The sequence below is a fragment of the Ovis aries genome, chromosome 24, assembly GCF_016772045.2.
Source record: "Ovis aries strain OAR_USU_Benz2616 breed Rambouillet chromosome 24, ARS-UI_Ramb_v3.0, whole genome shotgun sequence".
Lineage (NCBI taxonomy): Eukaryota > Metazoa > Chordata > Mammalia > Artiodactyla > Bovidae > Ovis > Ovis aries.
In genome coordinates, this window is record NC_056077.1 from 3,577,545 (window position 1) to 3,602,272 (window position 24,728).

The 24,728-nt window shown below is 47.7% G+C and overlaps 1 protein-coding gene across 1 annotated transcript in view; it reads right to left on the reverse strand.

Moving 5' to 3' along the window:
- Nucleotides 1–24,728, reverse strand: part of TRAP1 (TNF receptor associated protein 1) — a 49,892-nt gene that overhangs the window by 13,873 nt on the left and 11,291 nt on the right. Inside the window, exons 2-5 of the mRNA XM_015104052.3 lie at nucleotides 5,809–5,976; nucleotides 4,962–5,044; nucleotides 3,412–3,552; nucleotides 243–314 (exon numbers count right to left, since the gene is read on the reverse strand). Of these exons, the coding sequence (XP_014959538.2) occupies nucleotides 243–314; nucleotides 3,412–3,552; nucleotides 4,962–5,044; nucleotides 5,809–5,976 (464 nt within the window). The remainder of the gene's footprint in view (nucleotides 1–242; nucleotides 315–3,411; nucleotides 3,553–4,961; nucleotides 5,045–5,808; nucleotides 5,977–24,728) is intronic.

Consider the following 24,728-nt stretch of genomic DNA (forward strand, 5'->3'; position numbering starts at 1 on the left):
AGCTGTGGGAAAAGTACCCACTCCAGCCGGTCCATCCAACAAATAACAAACTACCTCTGAGGGCCCCATGATGATGCAGGGAAATCCTGGACAGAGGGACCCCAATGGCACAAACGCGCTGGTGGACAGTCCTCTCAAGCTGGCATCTAGAGCATCTGGGACCAGCCCTGGTCAGAGCTGCCCTTAGGATGCTTGACCTGAGGGGAGTGGCGGTAGCACCCCAGGGAAGGCGGGGGCCTCACCTTCGACCCGGACCTGGCGATGGTTCCCAAGTTGGACACCAGCTCCTCCTGGCTCATCCCGACACCGGTGTCCTAGGAGACAGACAGGCTGAACACCAGGGTGCGTGTGCGGAGCGCCAGGCACAAGCACCCAAGTCGGACCTGCTCACGGCCCGTGATATCACAACAGGGTTGTCAGGAAAGGCGGATTCCAGTCACACCAGCCAGGCCTTACTGGGGAAGCCTCACCAGAGGACAGACTAACTTAGATACAGGGACAAAACCGAGTCCAGGAAGAGCTTCACAGTGTCACACGATTTGTGACAAAGGTTCCAAGACAAACCACTGTGGATGGGAAAAACAAACGGTGCCGAGACAAGCAGCAGCCACAGGCGGAGCAGCACCCAGCACGTCTCCCTCACGCAGACACCACATGATCAGAGGGCTGCGTGTAAGAGCCGAGGCCGTGAAACCTCTAAAAGAGAAGACAAAAAAAAAAAAAAAAAGACAAGACAGGAAGAAGCCTTTCTATCCCTGCGGAACAGGCAGTGACTCCTTTAATAGGCCACTAAAAGCATGAAACATAAAAGTGATAAACTGCATTTCATTAAGAACTTATGGTTTTCAAAAGCCACTACCTAAGAAAATTAAAAGGCAAGTCAGGGACTAGGGGAAAATATTTGCAAAGTATATCTGATAGAGGACTCGAATCTAGAATATACAAAGAACTTACAATGCAAAAAAATGACAAACAACCTGAGTAAAAATGAGCAGAAACCTGAAAGGCATTTCACAAAGAAGATACATGAATGGCAAACACTTATAACCATTAGGGAAGTGAAGTGAAGTGAAGTAGCTCAGTAGTGTCCGACTCTGTGTGACCCCATGGACTATAGCCTGCCAGGCTCCTTGTCCATGGGATTCTCCAGGCAAGAATACTGGACTGGGTTGCCATTTCCTTCTCCAAGGGATCTTCTTGACCCAGGGATCGAACCTGGCTCTCCCGCATTGCAGGCAGATGCTTTAACCTCTGAGCCACCAGGGTCCCCAACCATTAGTGAAACGAAAACTAAACCTACACTGAGACACTGCTCGCTCACTAAAATGGCTGACCTTAAAGACCAACAGTGACGAGTGCATCAAGGACGTGCTGCCAGGAGGAACGCAGAATGGGACACCAGCTTTTGGCAATGCTTGGCAGTTTCTTCTAAAGTTAAATAGACACTTTCCTTACAACCCGGCAGTCCTATTCCAAGGTATTTACCCAAAAGAAATGAAAACGTGTGTCCATACAAAGACTGAAATATTCATGGCAGCTCGATCCCTATCATCTCCAGCGCTCGCTGGAGAAGCTGGTGGAGAGACTGGTGAAGCTGTGGTGCCTTCACACAGCAGAACACTTCTCAGTAACAGAAAGGCCCAAACTACTGATCCGTCTGACTGCGCGAACTCTCAAAACCACCGTGACAAGAGACACTCCAAACTCAAGAGACCACCTCCTGTGCAACTATGTTTGTGTGAAATTGTAGAAAATAGGAAACCGCAGCAACAGAAAGCAGGCCAGTGGCTGACGAGGGCTAGGAAGGGTGGGGAATGCTGGGTGATGACCCCAGTGGTATGGTGGGCCCACTACTGTGTGTGTTAGTCCAAACTCCCTGAACACGTGAACCTGAGGGACCTGATCATACGTAAACATACTTTTAAAACAGCAGCAGCGGCCGGCAAGAAAGGCACACACGCACAGAGCAGAGAGGAGCAGACCAAAGATCACAAACCAGCGGTCGTTCTGAGAAGCAGAGCCAGGCCTGCTGGGAAGAGGCCCACAGGGACGGACGCCCCCCAGAGACGCGGGCAGCAGGGCCTAGAGCAGCTACCTCGGGAACATGGCCCTCAGGTCCACCGCCTGATGAACCCACCTCTGCCTTTCTAACTTTCTGACCCTAAACTGTAATAGCCACCAAAAGTATTGCTGTGTCTACAGTAAGACCGTTAATCCAAACAGCTGTAATTAAAATACAGCACTAGAGAATATACAATAACATGCCGTAAAAGTACGGTCCAGAATGCGAGGAAGAGCACAGCTGACCCCGGAACAGCAGCAGCTGGCTGAGTCTGGGGATGCAACTCCACTCTGCACTGTGGGTATAGAGGACACAGAGCGAGACCCGCAGACGTGGAGGAACTGGGTGCTCACAGGACAGACTGCACGTTCTGTGTGGATCTGACTGTGAGGAGGGCCTGCCCCCCACCCAAGTGCTGTTCAAGGGTCACCTTACATAAAAAATACTACGTGGTTTAAAATCTGTTAAGGGAATTCCCTGGTGGTCCAGTGATTAGGACTCCATGCTCCCAATGCTGAGAGCCTGGGTTCAATCCCTTGTTGGGGAAGTAAGATCCCACAAGCCACGCAGAGTGGTCAAAAAAACTTTTTTAACCTGTCTGGATATGCAGACAAACCCTATTAGACATATACTGAAATGTTAACAGTACTTATCTTTGAACGATGGGGCTCCTCTTCAAAGAGGGAACCCTCTTACACTGTGGATGGGAATATAAGTTGGTGCAGCCACTATGAAAGACAGTATGAAGGTTCCTCAAAAAAAATTAGAGTTGCCACATGATCTAGCAGTCCCACTCCTGGGCATATCTCCAGATACAACTCCAGCTCAAGAAGATGCCCGCACCCCCATGCCCACAGCAGCACTGCTCCTAACAGTCAAGACCTGGAAATAAGCTAAATGTCCATCGACGGATGGATGGAAAAGATGTGGCGTGTGTGCCCCACCCCCCCCCACACACACAATGGAGTGTTACTCAGCCATGAAGAAGAATGAAACCATGCCATTTGTAGCAACATGGATGGACTAACAGACTAGAGAAAGACAATTATCACACAGTATCACTTAGATATGACTCTAAAATAAGACACAAATCTATCTATGAAACAGTAACAGAATCACAGACATAGGGAACAGACTTGCAGCTGCCACGGGACAGGGCAGGTGCAGAAGGGAAGGACTGGGAGTTTGGGGTGAGCAGATGCAAATGGGAATATATAGGAGGCAAACATCAAGGGCCTACTGTATACAGCACAGGGAACTATATTCAGTTCAAGGTGGTCAGCAGGCCACTGGGAGCCTAGAGGCGTGACAGACAGGCAGCCCGTCTCCCGGCCCATCGGGGGAGGCACCTGGATTGTGATGGTGCCTCTGTCGGCGTCAGTCTGCAGGTGAATCTCCATGTCTGGCAGCGCTTGGCCTTCAGACACCAGCTTATGACGCAGCTTTTCCAAGGCATCACTTGCGTTGGAGATGAGCTCACGAATGAACACCTATGGAAATGGAGATGAGACGCTGTGCTGCAGGACCTATCTGTCAGCAGCCTCTGCAGCAGTGTTACCAGCTGGGGGGAAGCATTTAACCAGATAAAGACTTCCCGCTGTACTCAAAGCCAGTTTCTCCAGAGCCGCCCACAGGATGACTGGAGGTGGATCATGTTCCCCTGACCCAGCTTTCTGTCACCTCTGACTCTACTGCCCCTTCCTCAGCATCAGCTTGGAGCTAGGAGTCTGTTACTGCCAACTGCAAGGGACTCGTGAGACGACTTCTCAACTCTTGCCCAGGGATGTCAAAATATCCTCAAAACATATTTTCTCTTCTCCATGAAGGGCTCACCAGCTTCACTTAATCTAGTGGGTTGCCACAAACCAGACCTCCCATGTTCAGGAGAAAAGGGGGCCTCAGGCCCCACGACCGACCTGGGTGTGCACAGCCCTTCTCTGATAAAGCTCCACTTACAGTCAGATGCAGCACATGGGAGGGCTGACCTGGCCCCGAGAGAGAAGCAGCTGGGTGTCACGGGGCCACCTGGGGATGGAGTTGAGCAGGACGAGACCTGGAAATACTTCCTGGAAGTCTTTTCATTTTGGAAAGCTGTGCTTTGCTGCTGCTGCTGCTGCTAAGTCGCTTTAGTCGTGTCCGACTCTGTGCGACCCCACAGACGGCAGCCCACCAGGCTCCTCTGTCCCTGGGATTCTCCAGGCAAGAACACTGGAGTGGGTTGCCATTTCCTTCTCCAATGCATGAAAATGAAAAGTGAAAGTGAAGTTGCTCAGTTGTGTCTGACTCTTTGCGACCCCATAGACTGTAGCCTACCAGGCTCTTCTGTCCATGGGATTTTCCAGGCAAGAGTACTGGAGTGGGCTGCCATTGCCTTCTCCAAGCTGCGCTTTACCCCTCTCAAATTCTCTGCATTTTAGCAACAACGAGCATGGAACCACAGCCTATCAGCCTGGAGCAGCTTTGTCTCCTCACAAAGGCCCCAAGCGCTCCTTGCTGCTCTGCTCTACACAGGGGGGTCTTCTTCCTTCAGCCCCACAGACCATGGCTGGTGAGGCCAGGTGACGAGGGAGGTGAATCTGGGGTCCAGAGCCCGTGGGCAACACCCCAGAAATGGACCTCAGTAGGGAAGGCCCCACGCCAACACCTGAGACTTTAAAATTAACAGCAAAATGCATAACTTCCCAGGTTCAGTGTGGCTCAAAGAATTACCTGGATATATCTGTCCATAAACCCCAATGGATTTTGGTAAGAATACTCTCATTGGTAGCCAAGATCAGTACTTGTCCAAATTTAATGCCTTCTCACTGCTAACCCACTAGCTGGCATCTCCCCAGGACAGCACAGAAACAGTCTTGCCAACAGAACCAGCCAGCGCTGGGAGTGATTAGCAGGCACGCACCTCTTTTTCTGAGTACAGGGAACGGGCAACAATGTCTAGGAGCTTCTTCGTCTCAGCCTGGAACTCGTGTTTGGTAGCAGAACCTAGTAACGAACCACAGACGCAACCAGGGAAGTTTAACGTCTTTTTTCACAGAAGAACATGCTTTGCAACATTCAAAAAAATCTTTAAGATAAGGAGTTTTAAACATTTTTCAAAACAGTGAACGACAACAAAAAAACCCCAACCATCTGGGGCTCAGACAGAAGAGCAGATCAGGGGCTCCCTTTCCCCGAGAAGCGCCGACAAGCCAGCACCCACCCTCCCCGCCGCAGCCTGCAGGCCTCAGGTCCCGCTGCTTGGAGAAGCTGCCGACCTGCCTCCACAACCAGACCCCGGATTCGATTCTTGAATGCGGTGGTTTCCAGATTAATCATTTAGAAAGCAAAGGAGAAAACCTCACTCCTCTTAACCCAAGCATTAAATACTCTGTTGCTGTCTCATCTGAAAGCCAGAAACGGATTCGCGGCAGGACCGGCTCCAGAGCCTGCCCTCCACACGTCCCGGGAACGCAGGGCCGTGCTGAGCTTCCGTCCGCTTGGTGATCATTAGCAGATGTGCAGGCGCCTGCGCCAACTCCCGGTGACCACCAGAGGGCGCCAAACGCGCCAGGATGGAAGTCAGAAGCGCCGGGGAAGCCGGAAATGCAGGAGGCATTGTTTTGGGACCCCTCCCTCCAACCAAGCCCTTCCTTCGTCTGAAGTGAGTGCGTGGCTCCCTCAAGCACGGCTTCTGCCTCAGTACCCCCGCGGGAGCCAGCGTTCTCCGGGGCCCCTGACCGAACGCCCCAACCCTGCACCAGCCTCACCCTGCACGGTCTCCGAGCTGCTGATGACCGAGTGCAGGGGCCCCGCCTCCGCCTGGTCCTCAGCAGCCTGGGAGCTGAAAGGCCGTCCCACGTGGAAGCTCGAGGCCAGGCTTCGCTGGGGACCCCAGGACTGAGCTGGGAGCCTCCAGGGACACAGAACTGGTTTTCCTGAAAAGACAAACATGAGGAAGAAAGAATTAACAGGACATCAGGACAGAATACCCTGATTTGTTCACACCAAAGCCGGCTCCAGAGACCAGTGTCACCCTGGAGAAATCGGAAGTGACAAGCTCCGTGCATCTAGCCGGTAGTCGGCAGGTAGTTTTGCTAACACCGCCCCACACATGGCAAATACCGAGAACGCAGAGAACTCGGGGCAGAACGGCAGGAACAGGCAGCTACCTTATGACGCCACTTCCCACGTGCGCCCCGATTTGGTGCACAAACCTACCAAACTCAATGTGCCTCCATGCTCGCAGCCCCTCCCAGAGCCAGAAATAACAACAGGCCAGCCTTCCTTACTGTGTAACTAACATGGAAAAAGGAGAAAAAATACTCCCTAAGAAGGAGACAAATTTTTAGATGTGCATGTTCCAAAACTGTCCCGTCATCTTCCAAAAAATCTTCATTGAGTCCTTTCTTCTCCTGTCCACAAGAGTCTTTTAAATTAGTGCATTTAAAGTCTGCAAACCAGGGCATGATCTCCTCTGCCTCATAACTAGGAATGGGATTCAGTGTCTCTCCAGTTACTTTTCAGTAACTCCCTTCAGCACAGTGGATCGAGGAACCACTGCGCGGGGAGAAGGAAAACCCACCCCCATGACACTGCACCCCGGCCCGGCGTGGCTGCCGGCGCCACAGAAAGACACACGGCCCCTCCACCCAACAGGCAGAATTCAGCCAGTCCTCACCAGCACCCTGAAGACACTGGCCGGGGGCCGGCGCTGTGTAGAGGGGCTCACTGCCCAGCACTCTGAAGGCTCCTAACACAGGACACCCTGTGTCAAAGTCTAGGCCACGACAAGCTGCGGCTGCCGGTTACACACTACGCACGTGTGGCGCTCAGGGAGGAATGAGTTAGAAGTAACTCGTGGCTTTCAAAATCAATGTTATCAGCTTCCACATTCCTACAAGGTGTAAATATCTGCCTTCTGTTTAAGCTTATTTTTGGATTTATAGATAACACACACTTTAGCCTTTACCTATATGAGGAATACCTTTAAAACCAGCCTAATTTAGAAAACATTCAGTTTCCAGATAGTTTGAATATTTAATTCTCTGGCCTAGCTGCACTGTTCACTTACTCCATACAGCTAACCTGTTCCCCCTAAAAAACTGGGGTATTTCTTCTGGAATTAAGTGGCATTTGGTTATAGCATTCAAGTCTGCACCAGCCCAGGCAGGGCTGCTGGGGTCCCCGTGGTCCCAGATGGCGCTGACGCAAGACGTACGACGCCAGCAGACTGTGTGACCCACACCGCCTCCCCTCCCGGGACAGTGCTCCTGGCTCCCCACAAAAGCTGGGGACCCTCTGCTTTAAACTGAGGGGACTTCAGGCTGAAATCAGTGAGGGATGCGAGACCTGGCTGGGCCTCAGGATGCAGTGTGGACTCAGCTCTCCGTGGAGCATCGCCCTCCACGTACGAGCACTTGGACCACTGAAACTGGGAGTGACAGGGAGGCCCCCAGAGGAAGGCGGGAGGCAGCCCCGGAAGCACAGACTGGCAGTGTTCCTGATGCTCCCACGTAAGCCCGAGGACACTGAAAGTATGTTAGAGATTCTTACATCAAACAACCGCTCCCTGTTCAGGGGCCTCAGGAAAGGACAGAGAGAATGAGAGAGCCTGTGTGTCTGTCTGTCCGTGTGTGTCTGTGTCTGTCTGTGTGTGTATGTGTGTCTGTGTGTGTGTAAAGGACAGTGTGTGTATGTGTGTCTGTGTGTGTAAAGGACAGTGTGTGTGTGTAAAGGGCTGTGTGTGTGTGTCTGTGTATGTGTCTCTGTGTGTGTGTAAAGGACAGTGTGTGTGTGTCTGTGTCTGTGTGTCTGTGTGTGTAAAGGACAGTGTGTGTGTGTGTGTGTGTAAAGGGCTGTGTGTGTGCGTGCACATGTGTGGTGTCCCAGGGCGCCTCCTTCCAGCAGTGGCTCGCGGGCGCGCTGACCCTGGCCCGAGCCTCCCCAGCTCCTCCGCCGCCCTTGCCCTGGCATACCCAGGGTCCTTGGCCTTCCAGGTGGCCCCCTGCCTGCACACTGCTCCATGCAACCTGTCCCATCTCTTAAACTCAACATCTTCATCTTCTGACACCAACTCCATCTCGGTATTTCTGATTTCAGGGGACTCATTCCTGAACACAACCCCACCAACTCCAAGGGCCTCAGGCTGGCCTTCCAGGACCCCACCCAGCAGCACCCAAGACCTCCAGGGCGCACCCCTTCGTCCCGGCCTGCAGGCCTGCAGCCGCCCACCCTGGGGAAGGAGCCCTGGCCACAGCCCTGCCCTGCTTCCTGTCCTACCCCCCGCTCAAAGGACTCTCAGTCCTTTTCTCATCATCTGCCTCTTGGTCCTGTCAGGAAAGAACAGGTCACATTCCCTCACGCCCAGTTGTAAGCCATCTTCACCCCCAAAGAAAACCAGAAATCACACGAACCTGAACAATTCAGTGGGTAACGGCGCCTCTCCTTTTCAGACCCCCAGGAACTACCTGTTTTAAACCTGCTCCCAGACGGGGGAAGGGGCTGTTGGACTATGACCGGCACACTTTATTCCCAGTCTTCTGTGCATAAATATTTTTACCAAGAACACATCTTAGGGCTTCCCTGGTGGCTCAGTGGTAAAGAATCCACCTGCTAACGCAGGAGACATGGGTTTGAGCCCTGGTCCAGGAAGATCCCACACACCAAGGGGCAACTAAGCATGTGTCCAACTATTCAGCCCGTGCTCTAGAGCCCAGGAGTCGCAACTGAGCCACGTGCCACAAGTACTGAAGTCCACGCACCCTGGAGCCGAGCTCTGAAATGAGAAGCCACTGCAATGAGAAGCCCGCACGTCACAACTAGAGTAGCCTCCGCACTCCACAACTAGAGAAAAAGCCAAGCAGCAACAAAGACCCAGCACAGCCAAAACTAAACAATGACATTTTAAAGAAAGAACACATCTTAGGAACTGCTCTGTTTTAGTACATATAAAGCTGCTTATTCTTTTTAATGAACAAATAATAATCCACTGTACTGAATGAGTATTTAACTAGTGTTCAACTGATGGATGTTTAAACTGTTTCCTGTCTTGTGCTGTTGAAAACAATGCTCCAGGTGATCAAGAGTTATCTATCGCACATTTACCCTTCATGGAAGAAAGAGATACAGGGAAATATCCATGTTTCCACTCGTTTGTGCAAAAGCAACAGGAAGGATAAACCAGAAGCTAATGAGACTGTGTATTCAATTCCTAAGGCTGTCATAACAAGGGACAGGGTGGCTTACAACCACAGAAACTTCATCTCTCCTGGTTCCAGAGGCCAGAAGTGCAAAACCAAGGTGCCGGCAGGGCCGAGTCCTCCCGGGGCCCCTAAGGGCAGTCTGTCCACACCTCCCCCGGGCTCGTGGCTGCCACGCCCCCATCTCTGCCTCTGTCCTCACACAGCCTCTCTTTCCTGAGGGTCTCCTCCGTGTCCAAATTTCTCTCCTGAGTTGCCAGTTATACTGGGTTTGGGGCTCACTCTAACCCAATATGACCTCATCTTATTATATCGACAAAGACCCTCTTTCCAAATAAGGTCACGCTCACAGATGAGGGCGTGCACACATCTCTGGGGCACACGATTTAAACCACAAGAAACTGGGTACCCGGGCTGTTTGCCTCCTGGGGCTGCTGTGGCAGAGCACCCCGACGAGGCCACGGAAACAACAGAAGTCTACCTCCTCCCGGCTCTGAAGGCTGAAGGAATAAAGCCCAAGCGCTGGCGGGGCTGGAGGGGGACCCGCTCTTCCTGCTCCCCCGCCTCAGGGGCCTCAGGGCACCTCAGCTTGGAGACGGCGGTGTCCTCCTCTGCTCGTGTCTGCCCCTGGGTTGGAATTCCCTTTTATAAGGACACATCATAGTGGATCACGGCCCATCCTAGCGATCTTTAACTGGATCTTCGGCAAAGACGCCACTTTCAACCAGGATCGTGTTCACAGGTCCTGGGGTCAGAATTTCATCATCTTTGGGGGACTTGCGATTTGACCCATAACAGATGTGTGGGACTAGAATGGAGAAAGGAAGGGTGGGGATGAGGGAGCAGAGCTGAGGGGAAATGACATTTCTGAGCATCCTCTTCCCTCCTGACTCTTAGAACCACGGTCGTGTTTCACAAACCCAAAGAGTAAATAGTTAAGAGCAACCAGAGTGTGTGGAGAACATGAAATGAAATGCAAACAGGAACAAGTGCGCACAGCTGTCCGATGACTAACATAGCCGCCCTGAGAGCGCCCACCTAAGCCATGTGGCGGGGGGCTAAGGGCACAGAACCCCCACCCCGTGAAGGTGAAAACCCAAGTATGGCCCTCCAGTTGGCCCTCCACCACAACCACATCCACACTCGTGGATTCCACCCAGCTGCGGACTGTGCAGTACTGCAGTACCTACTCACGGGTAAACACAAGGGGACCCTCGCAGTTCAAAGGGGGCTCTTCAAGGGTTAAGCGTACACTGGAAAGCTAGGCTCACAAAGGACAGCATACAATCACTGTAGCAGCCGCAGACCAAGCGCGGAGCACAAGTCCAGGGCGGGGAAGCCAGGGTGAGCCTGTCATGCTGCAAGTGGAAGCACCAGTGTAGCGTAGACACAAACGTCACGGTGCATACAAGTGTGTGACGACACACACACGTGCACCTGCTGACTCTGTCCAGGGACAGGCCCAGCGGCAGCGGCACCGTGCCGCAGAGCGCGCGAGCGGCCAGCCTGGCCTGCTCCCAGGAGACGCTGCAGCCTGGGCAAACAGGCGGGCGGCCGCCCTCCCTGGCACTCAGACCTCCAGTGTGCAATGCCTTTCGCCCACAGAAGGAACCGAGGCCACTGGAGAACACACTGGATGAGCCTGGAATGCCTGGGGCGCCAGAGGCGGTGATGGGACACGCCAGGAGGGCACAGGCTCCCAGTGCTGAAACCCAGGACAACCTGGGCAACACAGCAGTGACGGTGGACTGGCAGCAGGCGAACTGAAGAGACGCGAGTCCGCACTCACAGAAACAGTCAGCGGAGGAGAGGCCCTCTTCCTGACAGCAGCAGAAGTAAGAGGAATCATGGGAGCAGGCCACCGCCGCCCGGCAGGTGACAGTACAGATGGCGAGGCGCGGCCACCAAGCAGAAACCTGCAGGATCGCAGCGTGCCCGCCCGCCCCGGCTTCGAAGACAGAAACAGCACTTCACGGTGCAGTAAGTGGCAGATCAGCTTTAACCGAGTGGCCACAGTCGTCGTCACCATCAGGAATGAGACGTGTCCACACAGCAACTCCTGGTGGCGTGAGAGGGCACAGCCTGTTGTCTGTTGTGTTCTCACCAAAACCACACCTCAAGCCAATCAAGAAACCACCAAACACCGATAGAAGGAAACCTTCTAAAGTAACGGGCCGGGACTCTTCCAAAGTGTCGCGATCCTGAAGGAACAACACAGGCTGAAGAGACACAAGTACACAGTATGGAGGGTCCTGGGCCAGCAAAGGACATGGATGGGAAACCAGCGAAAGCCCAGTGAGACTGGCGTATGGCTGAGTAGCACTGTGTCATGTTATTTCAGTTTCCAATAATTACACCATGGCCATCAAAGATACCAGTATTAGGGGAAACTAGGGGAAGACTGAGTACTATTTCTATAACATCTCTGTAAAGTACAAAATATTTCAAAATGCTACTGCCAAGATGGCGTTGTTATGAAACTTTTGGATCTTTGCTTATTAGTCAGGTAAAAATTTTAATGTAGTTTTTCTATTTCTCTCCTATTACATTTCTCTTATGAGTAAGACTGAACATCTACTCATATTTTAAAATATTTTCTATTTCCTTTTTCATTAATGGACTGTTGATACGCTCTGATCATTTTCTACTACATTGTTCCTTATTGATTTGTAAGAACTTTTTATATATTAAGGGAATTAGTCTTTTTGTTTGAAAAGGACTTCCTTGCCCAGCAATCCCACTGCTAGGCATACACACCGAGGAAACCAGAATTGAAAGAGACACGTGTACCCCAAAGTTCATCGCAGAACTGTTTATAATAGCCAGGACATGGAAGCAGCCTAGATGTCCATCAGCAGATGAATGGATAAGAAAGCTGTGGTACATATACACAATGGAGTATTACTCAGCCATTAAAAAGAATACATTTGAATCAGTTCTAATGAGGTGGATGAAACTGGAGCCTATTATACAGACTGAAGTAAGCCAGAAAGAAAAACACCAATACAGGATACTAACACATATATATGGAATTTAGAAGGATGGTAACGATATCCCTGTATGTGAGACAGCAAAAGAAACACAGATGTATAGAACAGTCTTTTGGACTCTGTGGGAGAGGGAGAGGGTGGGATGATTTGGGAGAATGGCATTGAAACATGTATAATATCATGTAAGAAACAAATCGCCAGTCTAGGTTGGATACAGGATGCTTGGGGCTGGTGCACTGGGATGACCTAGAGATGGTAGGGGAGGGAGGAGGGAGGGGGTTCAGGATTGGGAACACGGGTACACCCGTGGCGGATTCATGTTGATGTATGGCAAAACCAATACAGTATTGTAAAGTATAAAAAAAAAAAAAGGAAAGGACTTCCTTATTTCAAGATTACATTTCCCATGTCTTATTTTTCCTATTCCTTTTGCTTTCCACTTAATATTCAGAATATTTTTGAGTATTTAATATGTTGTTTATGACTGGAATAATATAAATCCTCAGAGTTGAGAAAAGAGAAAAAAGAAAAAAAAGCAACCCATATATTCAACCAGGATTCTAAGACTTTCCCTTAGATCTCAAGATTACAGTGCTGTCAAGAGCAGGTCTGATTTCAGGTTAACTGAACTTTCTTCAGGCTTCTCCAGTGGTCACGCATGGGTGTGAGGGCTGGACTGTGAAGAAAGCTGAGCGCCGAAGAATTGATGCTTTTGAGCTGTGGTGTTGGAGAAGACTCTTGAGAGTCCCTTGAAGCGCAAGGAGATCCAGCCAGTCCATCCTAAAGGAGATCAGTCCTGAATATTCATTGGAAGGACGGATGCTGAAGCTGAAACTCCAATACTATGGCCACGTGATGTGAAGAACTGACTCACTGGAAAAGGCCCCGATGCTGGGAAAGATTGAGGGCAGGAGGAGAAGGGGACGACAGAGGATGAGATGGTTGGACGGCATCACCAACTCGATGGGCACGAGTCTGAGTAAACTCCGAGAGTTGGAGACAGACAGGGAGCTGCAGTCCATGAGGTCACAAAGAGTCAGACATGACTAAGCGACAGAACTGACTGAACTGAACTTTCTACAGTGATTTTAAGAATAAACCAACAGTGCAATAAGCCTGCCTGAACCAGATACAAACACACTCTGTCCTCACGCTCCCCCTACACCCTAAGGGAAAAAGCACAAACCTCAGTGTCAGGCTACAACATCTGAATCTGTTTGGTGGTTTGGGATCACCGAATGGGAAGCACAGACGGTGTGACTCTGACACACATCTGCCAGTGCTCACACTGCCTCCTCTACCTGCCATTTCTTTCCACCTAAACTGCTTCAGGACGCAGTGTGAGGCCCCCCACTTTCATCAGGCCTCCCTCCCAGTACACAGCAATCTCTCTCTACTATAAATCAGAGCACTTATTTTCCATGCCACTAATTTAAAACTTGTTACAAGCCAGTTTGTGTAAGTTCTTCTATCAACTTTTTCGTAATATATAACATCTCACCGAATTAGGGCAGGAACAAGCTTATATCGCTTAGTGTCAAACTCTCTGAAGGCAAGAACATCCATATTTCTCTATAGGCCAAAGCATCCAGATGCAGAAGAATTTTTTTTTTTAAGTCTTGAAACTTTTTATCAACAAAAACATGACTATAGTCAAGCAGAAGCACATTTAATCAGCCAACAGATGGCGGTAGTGATCCTGCAAGGCCATTCCGACCAGTAAGCAGCAACTGAAAATGCACCTGCCAGCAGGGGTTCATGAAGCGAGGCACGTGAGTCAAAACACACTGGGTATATTCTTTTGCATTGTTTTCTTTAAAAAAAAAAAAATCTATCTTTCTTATGCATCAGCCATAGTTTCACTATGGTTTTGCTTCATAATGGCCTCTAAGTTACATACTTTAGATACACGCACACTATTTTAAGCTGTGAGAAATGGACTGATTGTTTTTCTGGAATTACATATCCCCAAATCTCCCACTTTCTCAAGTGTGATGTGGCTAAGACAATTTCACTTCTGTCTTTACCGCGTGGAGTGCCACTTCCTGTATGGCTGACGTGTATCCTATCAACCATGAACTTAGGAACAAGAAGACTACAGAAGGCCCAGGAGAGTCAACAAAGCAGGGAGATTCTGGAGTCAAAGGTAAGAGCACAGAATAGGCGCAGGTTCAACAAAGGGTGGCGGACACTCTAAGAGAGAACACACACGATGTGTGCTTTCCTGGCCGAAAGAGCCAGAGGAGAGATTTGGAAACCACAGAATATGGACAGTGCAGGGGGGAGAGCCCAGAAAGAGGGAGCCTCCAATTTGGGGAATAATAATTCCAAGTCTCTGGCTGACCTCTGGTCCAAACCGCAAGCAGTCCAGTTAAGGAAAACTGGGTCAAACACTGCCTAAGAGAAAATGTTAGCAGCTGGGGCCAACCAGATTAATATCCACCTTTAAAACAATAACTACCCTTCAGAGGAACACAACAGAACCCAGAAACTCCACAAGGCGACATTCACGATGTCCGGGATGCAATGAAAAGTCACTCAGCAAACAGAGAGACAGGAAATGGAACCCCTGCTCAAGGGAAGGGTCAGTCAATGGAGACTGGTGGACGCGGGTTTTAAAACAGCCATCATAATGATACTACATGTCATAAGCTAAAATATGCTCAAAATAAAAGATGAGAAATTTCAGAGACATAAACTATAAAAGAAAAACCAAGCGGAAATCCTGCATATAGAAAATATCATATCTGAAAATTAAAAATTAACTAGGAGGCTTAACAACCAAATGGAAACAACAAAGGAAAGTCTATGAATTTGAAAATAAATTTACAGAAATTATTCAAGGTGAAATAGATTACAAATAAATGAACAGGGTCTCAGACATATGTGGGACAACAGAAAGGAGTTTAACATTTGGAATCCCAGAAGGAGAGGAGAAAGAGAATAGGGCAGGAAAAATATCTGATGAAATAATAACTGGAATATTTCCCCCAACTTGGTCAAAGACAAATTTACAGAATCAAAAATTCAATGAACCACTAGCAAGATAATATCAAAGACAAACACTTAGGCACATTGTAATCAGACTGTTGAAAACAAAATAAATAGAGAAAATCTTGGCAGCAACTAGAAAAAAACAAGACATTATTTGGGGAAACAATAATTTGAATGACAGCTAACTTTCCAACAGAAATGATGGAGGCTGAAAGACAATGGTACAGTATCTTGTCATAAATAGCAGACCTGAACTAAAAGAAACGCTACAGTTCTTCAGGCTGAATGTAAATGCTATGGGATGGAAACCTGGATCTTCAAAGAGAATGCAGAACATCAGAAATAGTAGCCTAGGTAAACACTAAAGAAGTTTTCTCTAGTTTCTTTAAAATACATACAAAAATTAAAACACTGTTTTACCGAAGTTTAAACCAAAAATTAAAACACTGTCTTGTGGGGTTTATAACATATGTACTGCATGTAACAAACGTAGCATAAAGGATGGGGTGGAAGGAGGAAATGCACCCATATAGTTGCAAGGTTTTTACAGTCTATATGGTGTATTACAAGAGAAGGCAATGGCACCCCACTCCAGTACTCTTGCCTGGAAAATTCCACGGACGGAGGAGCCTGGTAGGCTGCAGTCTATGGGGTCGCAAAGAGTCAGACACCACTGAGCGACTTCACTTTCACTATGGTGTATTACAATACTAATTCTAAATAGACTATGAGAAGTTATGGGTGAACATTACACTCTCCAGAGTAACCAAAAAAAGTGATACAAAGAGGTATAGCTAAAAAAGCATTAGTAAACCAAGATGGAATTCTAAAAAATATTTACTTGATCCAAAAGCCTACAGGAAAGGTAGAAGAGAGGGACAAATAACAGCAATAGAGATAAACCTGAATGTTATCAATAAATACATTTTAAGTCAATGGACTAAACACTCCAATTACAAGGCAAAGACTGTCAGAATTGATAGAGGAAGACCCAATTATACACTGTCCACAAAATAACTGGCTACAACACAGGAGACACGGCTTCGATCCCTAGGTTGGGAAGATGCCCTGGAGAAGGAAATGGCACCCCACTCCAGGATTCTTGCCTGGGAAATCTCATGGACAGAGGAGCCTGGTGAGCTACTGTCCACTGGGTCACAGAGTTGGGTAAGACTTAGTGATTAAACCACCACCACAAAACAATCACTTAAAATATAAAACAGGGATTTCCCTGGTGGTCCAGGGGTTAAGACTACAGGCTTCCACTGCAGAGTGTGTGGGTGTCATCCTTGGTTGGGAATCCCACATGCTGTATGGCGGAATTTTCCTTTTGGAAAGGAAATAAATGAAAAAAAAAAAGTCAGGTAAAAATACGGATAAAAAAGGTGGGCGTGGCCACATTAGATCAGACAAAGTAGACTGCAAAATAAAAAGTATTACCAGAGAAAAAGAAGACTGTATCAGAATAATAAAAGTTGCAGTTCACAGCAAGCTCCTCTATGACCCATCCACCAGTAATGGAAATAAAAACAAAAATTACCAAATGGAATCTAATTAAACTTAAAAGCTTTTGCACAATGAAGGAAACTGTAAGCAAGGTGAACAGACAGCCTTCAGAATGGGAGAAAACAATAGCAAACGAAACAACCGACAAAGAATTAATCCCCCAAATACACAAGCAGCTGAACTGTGGTGTGGAGAAGACTCTTAAGCGTCCCTTGGACAGCAAGGAGATTCAACCAGTCCATCCTAAAGGAGATCACCCCTGAATACTCATTGGAAGGACTGATGCTGAAACTGAAACTTCAACACTTTGGCCACCTGATGCGAAGACCTGACTCATTGGAAAAGACCCTGATGCTGGGAAAGATTGAAGGCAGGAAAAGAAGGGGACGACAGAGGATGAGATGGTGGGATGGCAGCACCGACTCGATGGACATGAGTTTGACATAAGCTCCAGGAGTTGGTGATGGACAGGGAAGCCTGGCGTGCTGCAAAGGGGGTTGCATGAGAGTCGGACATGACTGAGCGACTGAACTGATACATGCAGCTCAATACCAGAAAAACAAAACCCAATCAAAAAGTGGGCAAAAGAATAGATATTTCTCCAAAGAAGAGATACAGATGGCTAATAAACACATGAAAAGATGCTCAACATCACTCATTATTAGAGAAATGCAAATCAAAACCACAATGAGGTATCATCTCACACAGGTCAGAATGGCTGCCATCAAAAAGTCTACAAACAATAAATGCTGGAGAGGGTGTGAAGAAATGGGAACCCTCTTATACTACTGGTGGGAATGCAAACTAGTACAGTCACTACAGAGAACAGTGTAGAGATTCCTTAAAACACTGGGAACAGAACTGCCATACGACCCAGCAATTCCACTGCTGGGCAATGAGGATTTCACACTGAGGAAAACAGAACTGAAAGAGACACATACTCCCATGTTCACTGCAGCACTATTTACAACAGCTAGGACATGGAAGCAGCCTAGATGTCCATCAGCAGATGAATGGATAAGGAAGCTGTGGTACATATACACACTGGAATATCACTCATCTATAAAAAGGAACACATTTGAGTCCGTTATAATGAGGTGGGTGAAACCGGAGCCTATTATACAGAGTGAAGTCAGAAAGAGAAACACAAGCACTGTATTTTAGCAAATATACATGAAATTTAGAAAGATGGTAATGATGATCCTACATGCAGTGCAGCAAAAGAGACACAGATGTTAAAAAACAGACTTTTGGACTCTGTGGGAGAAGGCGAGGATGGGATGATTTGAAAGAACAGCACTGAAACATGTATATTACTACGTAAAACAGATGCCCAGCGCAAGCTCGATGCATGAAGCAGGGCACCCAAAGCCGGTGCTCTGGGACAACCCAGCAGGATGGGGTGAGGATGGAGCGGGGAGGGGTGTTCAGGATGGGGGGACACATGTACACCCGTGGCTGATTCGTGTTGATGCATGGCAAAAACCATCACAATATTGTAAAGTAATTATCTTCCAACTAAATAAATTTTAAAGAGATGTAGTTCATCAGGAAAACTTAATCATGAACATATTTGCCTAATAACACCTTCAAAATAAATGAAATCAAAACTGAAAGAATCAAAAGAAAAAGCACAATTGCACAATCATAGCTGGAGATTTTGACACCTGGCTCAATACATGGCAGAACTAGAGCGAAAAAACAAATCAGGACACAGATCATCCGAGTTACAGTAGGAAACACTTGCCTGATGGGTATTCATCCAGTACTATATACCTAGCAACTGCAAAGTACAGTTATTGAAAACATTCTTTTCCTGTACACATGGTATATTCACTGAGATGGACCATAAAGTGGGCCAGAGTCTCAATAAATTTTAGAAGGAACGAAATCATACAGAGTAAGCTCTCTAAATACAACAGAATTAATTTAGAATCAATAATAATAAAATACTGGGCTTCCCTGCTGGCTCAGGGGTAAAGAGTCTGCCTGCCAATGCAGGAGACATGGGTTCAACCCCTGATCTGGGAGGATCCCACACTGCCACAGAGCAGCTAAGGCTGTGCCCCACAACTGCTGAGCCTGTGCTCCAGAGCCGGAGAACAGCCACGACTGCACCCACGTGCTGTAGCTGCTGAAGCCTGCGCACCCCAGAGCCCACGCTCCGAAACACGAGCAGCCCACGCACCACAACTAGAAGAGCCCTTGCTCCCTGCAACCAGAGGAAAGCCTGAGCGGCAACAAAGACCCAGCACAGCCAAAAATGAATAAATAAAAGTGTGTGTGTGTGTGTATATACCGGAGAAGGCGATGGCACCCCACTCCAGCACTCTTGCCTAGAAAATCCCACGGGCGAAGGAGCCTGGTGGGCTGCAGTCCATGGCGTCGCGAAGAGTCAGACACGACTGAGCGACTTCACTTTCACTTTTCACTTCACGCATTGGAGAAGGAAATGGCAACCCACTCGTGTTCTTGCCTGGAGAATCCCAGGGACGGGGGAGCCTGGTGCGCTGCCGTCTATGGGGTCGCACAGAGTTGGACACGACTGAAGCGACTTAGTAGCAGCAGCAGCATATATATATAAAATAAAATATCTAGGAAACCTCAATTATCTGAAAATTAACACATTCTAAATGATCCATGGGTCAAAGAAGAAATTACAAGGGAAATTAGGTAACATTTAATAGTTAATGATAATGAAAATACAATATATTAAAAGTTGTGGGATACACCTAGAGAAGCATGTAGCAGGAAACTTATAGTTTTAAATGCTTATGTTAGAAAAGAGGCTTAAAACCAATGGCCTGAGAGATCACCTTAAAGTACAACAACAAAGAAGAAGTACAAAATTAAACCCAAACACAGGAGAAAGGAGGAAATGACAAAGAGCAGAAATCAATAAAATAGAAAATGGACAAGTAATAGAGAAAATGAACAAAGCCAAAGTTGATTCTTGACAAAGATCAACAGAAGATAAGCTCCTAGCTAGACTGATGAAGAAAGAAGAGAATACCCATCATAAATACCATAAAGGGTATTGTCACAAATTCTAAGAAGCCCTGAATTTCTACTGAATTCTATCAGTTACGAGGAAGAAATAACACCAATCTTACACAAAGTTTCAGAAAATAGAACAAGAAATTGCTTCTCTTCAATTTTTGAGGATATCAAAGCCTGAGAAAGACATCACATAGACACGCACACCATAATAATAATACACCAATATCCCTCATGGACACAGACATGGAGGTCCTTAATAAAATATAAGCAAGGAAAACCCATTAAAATATAAAAATGATACTACATCATGACCAAGTAGGTTTACCTCAAAGATGCAAGGCTGGTTTGATACTGCAGGTTCAGTTCTAGACCACAACAATAAAGCAGCTACCGAGATATAGTCACTCAAATTTGGGGGTCTCCTAGTGCATATAAAAGCTATGTTCACACTATACTATGGTCTATTAAGTGTGCAACAGCATTACGTCTAAAAACACAGGGTATGGACCTTAACTGAAAAATGCTTTATTGCTAAAAAATGCTACCCATCAAAAAAAAAAAAGAAAAAGAAAAAGAAGAAAAAAATGCCACCCATCATCTGAGACTCTAGCAAGTCCCAATCTCTCTGCTGGTGGAGGTCTTGCTCTGATGTTGGTGGGTGCTGACTGATAAGGGTGGTGGTGCTGAAAGCTGGAGTGCCTGTGGCAATTTCTCAATCTCTCCCTTTCACAAAGGTTTCTCTGTAGTATGTGATGCTATTTGATAGCATTTTATCACACTTTTTACAGGTTGTGGTTTGTGGCACCCCAAAACGATCACAAGAGCAAAAACATCAAAAATCACAGATCACTGTAACAAATATAAAAATAATGAAAAGGTTTGAAATACTGGGAGACACAGACATGAAGTGAGCAGATGCTATCAAAAAAGCAGTGCTAACCGACTAGTTCAACGCAGGGTTGCCACAAATCTTCAATTTGTAAAAAATGCAATTATCTGTGAAATGCAATGAAGCAAAGCACTATAATGTGAAGTAGGCCTGTAAACAGTCAATCAATATAATTAACTCTACTACACAAAAAATAACGCAGCAAAAGAAATGGCAGTAACGGGCTCGGAATAAAGGAGCGACTGGGAGCACAGCTGTGAGGACGGCGTCTGCAGAGGCAGCCAACCTCCGCCCTCAGAGAGCGTCACCACTGTAGCACGCAGGCCCAGACTCTCTGAACTTTTAATTTTTCAAAAGAAATCAGAAACTCAAATATTCATGTCAAATCTGACTTTAAACGCTTGCATTTACTTTTTTAAAATGTTTGAACCAAACATAACTGTTTTATAACCAGAATTAGCCTGTGATAGCTACTTTGCAACTCTTTGCTAATCTGGAAAATGAAATCCATGAGCAAGTTTACCAAAAGAGAGAAATATAAAAGCTGCAAATAAGAGGCTTCTGGGATTTCCCTGGTGGTCCAGTAGCTAAGACTCTGCACTCCCAACGCAGGGGGCCTGGGTCAGGGAACTATATCCTACATGCTGCAACTAAAGGCCCCGCATGCCACAAGGAAGAGCAAAGCTCCCATGTGCTACAACTAAGCACTGGCACAGCCAAACAAAAGAAACAAAAATAAATATTAAAAAAAGAAGGTGCTGATGGGAAAAAGGTGCTGACAGACTTGCTCATCCATTTCCATTTGGTAGAAATTAGGGAACAACTCTCATAGAAGAAGCAGGTATCTTTAAAGGGCCAGACAGTAAATATTTTAGGAGTTTTGAGCCCTGTTGCTCAACTCTGCTGCTGCAGCAGGAGAGTGGTCACAGGTAACACATGAAAGAATGGCATACCCATGCTCTGATATAACTTTATTTACAAAAATAGTAAGTCTAGTTTGACCCATGCACCTTCATTCACAGAACACTGAGATAATTCATAAAGGAAAAGACTGGTATTTAACAAAGTTAAAATTAAGAACTTCTGTTCATCAAAACAAACAAAAACTCCATCTCCCTCTGAAAAACAAACATCGGGCCGAGAATGAAGCGGTGAGCTACAAACTAGGAGAACACATGTCCAACAATTGACAAAGGGTATTATTGATAAAAGGTCAGCACCCATAGGAAATACATATGTGAAAGTGTTAGTTGCTTAGTCATGTCTGACTCTCTGCGAACCCGTGGACTGGATAGCCTGCCAGGCTCCTCTGTCCATGGGGATTCTCCGGGCAAGAATACTGGAGTGGGTAGCCCTTCCCTTCTTCAGGGGATCTTCCTATCCCAGGGATTGAACCTGGGTCTTTCGCACTGCAGGTAGATTCTTTACAATCAAGAAGAAAAAGACAGAAGCAAAAAAAAAAAAACAGCATGAAATAAAAACAGCATTTCACAGAAAAGGAAATATGGCTAATAAACCATAGAAAAAACTTTATTAGCAATCCATTAAAAGGCAGTTAAAAATCACAACTGAAATATCATTTCATAACCATCAAACTGACAAACATTTAAAACATCTGGAAATGCCAAGCTCTGGTGAGGATACAGCACAGTGGGGAGTCTCACAGAGCTGATGGAATGTAAACCCAGATCCACTCTGAAAAAGTCAAGTGCGGATTAAAAACACACACCCTAAACGCAGCAACTCCACATGAGTCACGCACCCTATGGAAACGCACCCGTGCGCCCGCGGGCAGGATGCCTGCACAAGGACACACCCAGAAGCCCTGGGCGAGCAGCAGCCCCATGCCTGTGCCAAGGATGGAGGAACCAGAGGCAGCACGTTCGCGTGAGGGAATCTTACAGAACGTGCCATGGGCGCATCTTACAGCCAACACCTGGAGCACACCAAACGATCCAACAGCACACACGCTTCCGGCAGGAATCACACCTAAAGAAGTGAAGGTACAGTAACACAACCGAGGAAGCAGGCGATGCACATTACCCCGGATAAAGCTACGAAAACAACGCTGCCCCAAGAAAGTCACAGCAGAATATACACAGGATGATTTCAACAAACTGTGTGTGTACGTATGTGCATCTATCCATAAACACACATGCAGAAGAAAGAAGAAAGGCAAGGGAATAAGATCCAGATTGTTCAAGTCAGCGGTCACCTCCGCGGGGAGAGAGAAAGGGACATATCGGGAGGGCGCACAGTGCCCTAGAGGGAAGGTGGCATCTGTTCCTGAGGTGGGCAGCGGGGATTCCTTTATGCTGCTTTTAGAAACATGCATTCCTTTTTAGATGGCATGCCTTTCACCAAAAGAAGGAAGGACAGGAGGGAGGTGGAAGGGAGGTTGGCAGGAAGGAAAGAGGAGAGGGAGGGAGAGGGTAAGGAAGGAGGGAGGGAAGCAGAGAGACTTTGGGGTGGGGAGCTAACCACCAGCTTCCACCCCGCTGGGTCACTTTGGACTTGCAAACAGATGCACACGAGCCTCTGGAAACCAGCCTAAGCAGAGCAGCTCCCCGAGGCCTGTGCGATGTAATGGGGCCAGGGCCAGGGCCAGCTCTCCCTGAAGGCTGGGAGGGCAGGATAAGCCTTCAGTGTAGCCCGGCCTGCAGGTGGGAAGTGGAGGAGCGGCAGGAAAGGGAATCTGGCAGGCCTTGAACAACCTAATCAATACTTCCTGAGTGAAGGCCCCCACTTTGGCATTTTGCTCTACTTCAAACCACGGTTAAGCTTCACCAGCTCAGATGACAGTAAGTCCGCAGAGCTATTACTTTTCCAGACCGTACTTCTGGTGACCCTGTGGGGACAGCACTCAGGGTGTGGGAAACGGTCTGAGGCCAGTGGAAGGTGAGTTGCTCAGTCGTATCTGGCTCTTTGCGACCCCATGAATCGCAGCACGCCAGGCCTCCCTGTCCATCACCAACTCCTGGAGTTCACTCACATTTGCGTCCATCGAGTCAGTGATGCCATCCAGCCATCTCATCCTCTGTCGTCCCCTTTTCCTCCTGCCCCCAATCCCTCCCAGCATCAGTCTTTTCCAATGAGTCAACTCTCCACATGAGGTGGCCAAAGTACTGGAGTTTCAGCTTCAGCACCATTCCTTCCAAAGTAATCCTAGGACTGATCTCCTTAGAATGGACTGGTTGGATCTCCTTGCAGTCCAAGGGACTCTCAAGAGTCTTCTCCAACACCACAGTTCAAAAGCATCAATTCTTCGGCGCTCAGCTTTCTTCACAGTCCAACTCTCACATCAAGTCAAGAGTACAAACCTCTAATCTGGAGAGTCCATCTGGGGACTTTATTCTGTGGATACAGCTGAACCTGAATACAAAGAGAGATGAAAGGCCATATACTACAGCAAATTCCTGGGAACCACCTAAATGTCCATCAACGGAGGGCTCATAGGTGATGGTGCCTCCCGACACGGGCCCACTACTATAATGTGGCTATTAAAAAAAAAGACTGAGCAAACTGTGTACTGATACAGAATGCTCTCCAGTATCTATGACGTGAACAGCAGAACATGGAGAAGTGCATATCCTGACAGAAGAAAAACGTGTATCTGCACGTGTGCTGTGCGCCAAGTCGCTTTAGTCGTGCCTGACTCTGCGACCCTATGGACTGTGGCCCACCAGGCTCCTCTGTCCACAGGCAAGAACACAGCAGTGGGTTGCCATGCCTTCCCAAGCAATCTGCCTGACCCAGGGATCCAACTGCATCTCTTATGCCCCCTGAACTGGCAGGGGCTTCTTTGCCACTAGGGCCACCTGGGAAGCCTCCTCTGCATCTGACACTGGCAGGGTGGACGAAGGATACACAAACAGCGGACGACTGTGATGACCTATGAAGAGGGGAATGAAGGAAAGGGGGACAAAACTGCGAGCAAGACTTCTCAAGCAGCATCTTTCTAATCAAATATTTAATTACTCAAAACAGTAAACTAAAAAAATACGGCTGTCAAAAAGGGGTAGCCCCCTCCCACCAAGTGTCAATGTCGGGGTCATGAGAAGGCCCCTAAACGACATACCAGATGAGACTCTGGGGTAGGGGTCCCCCCA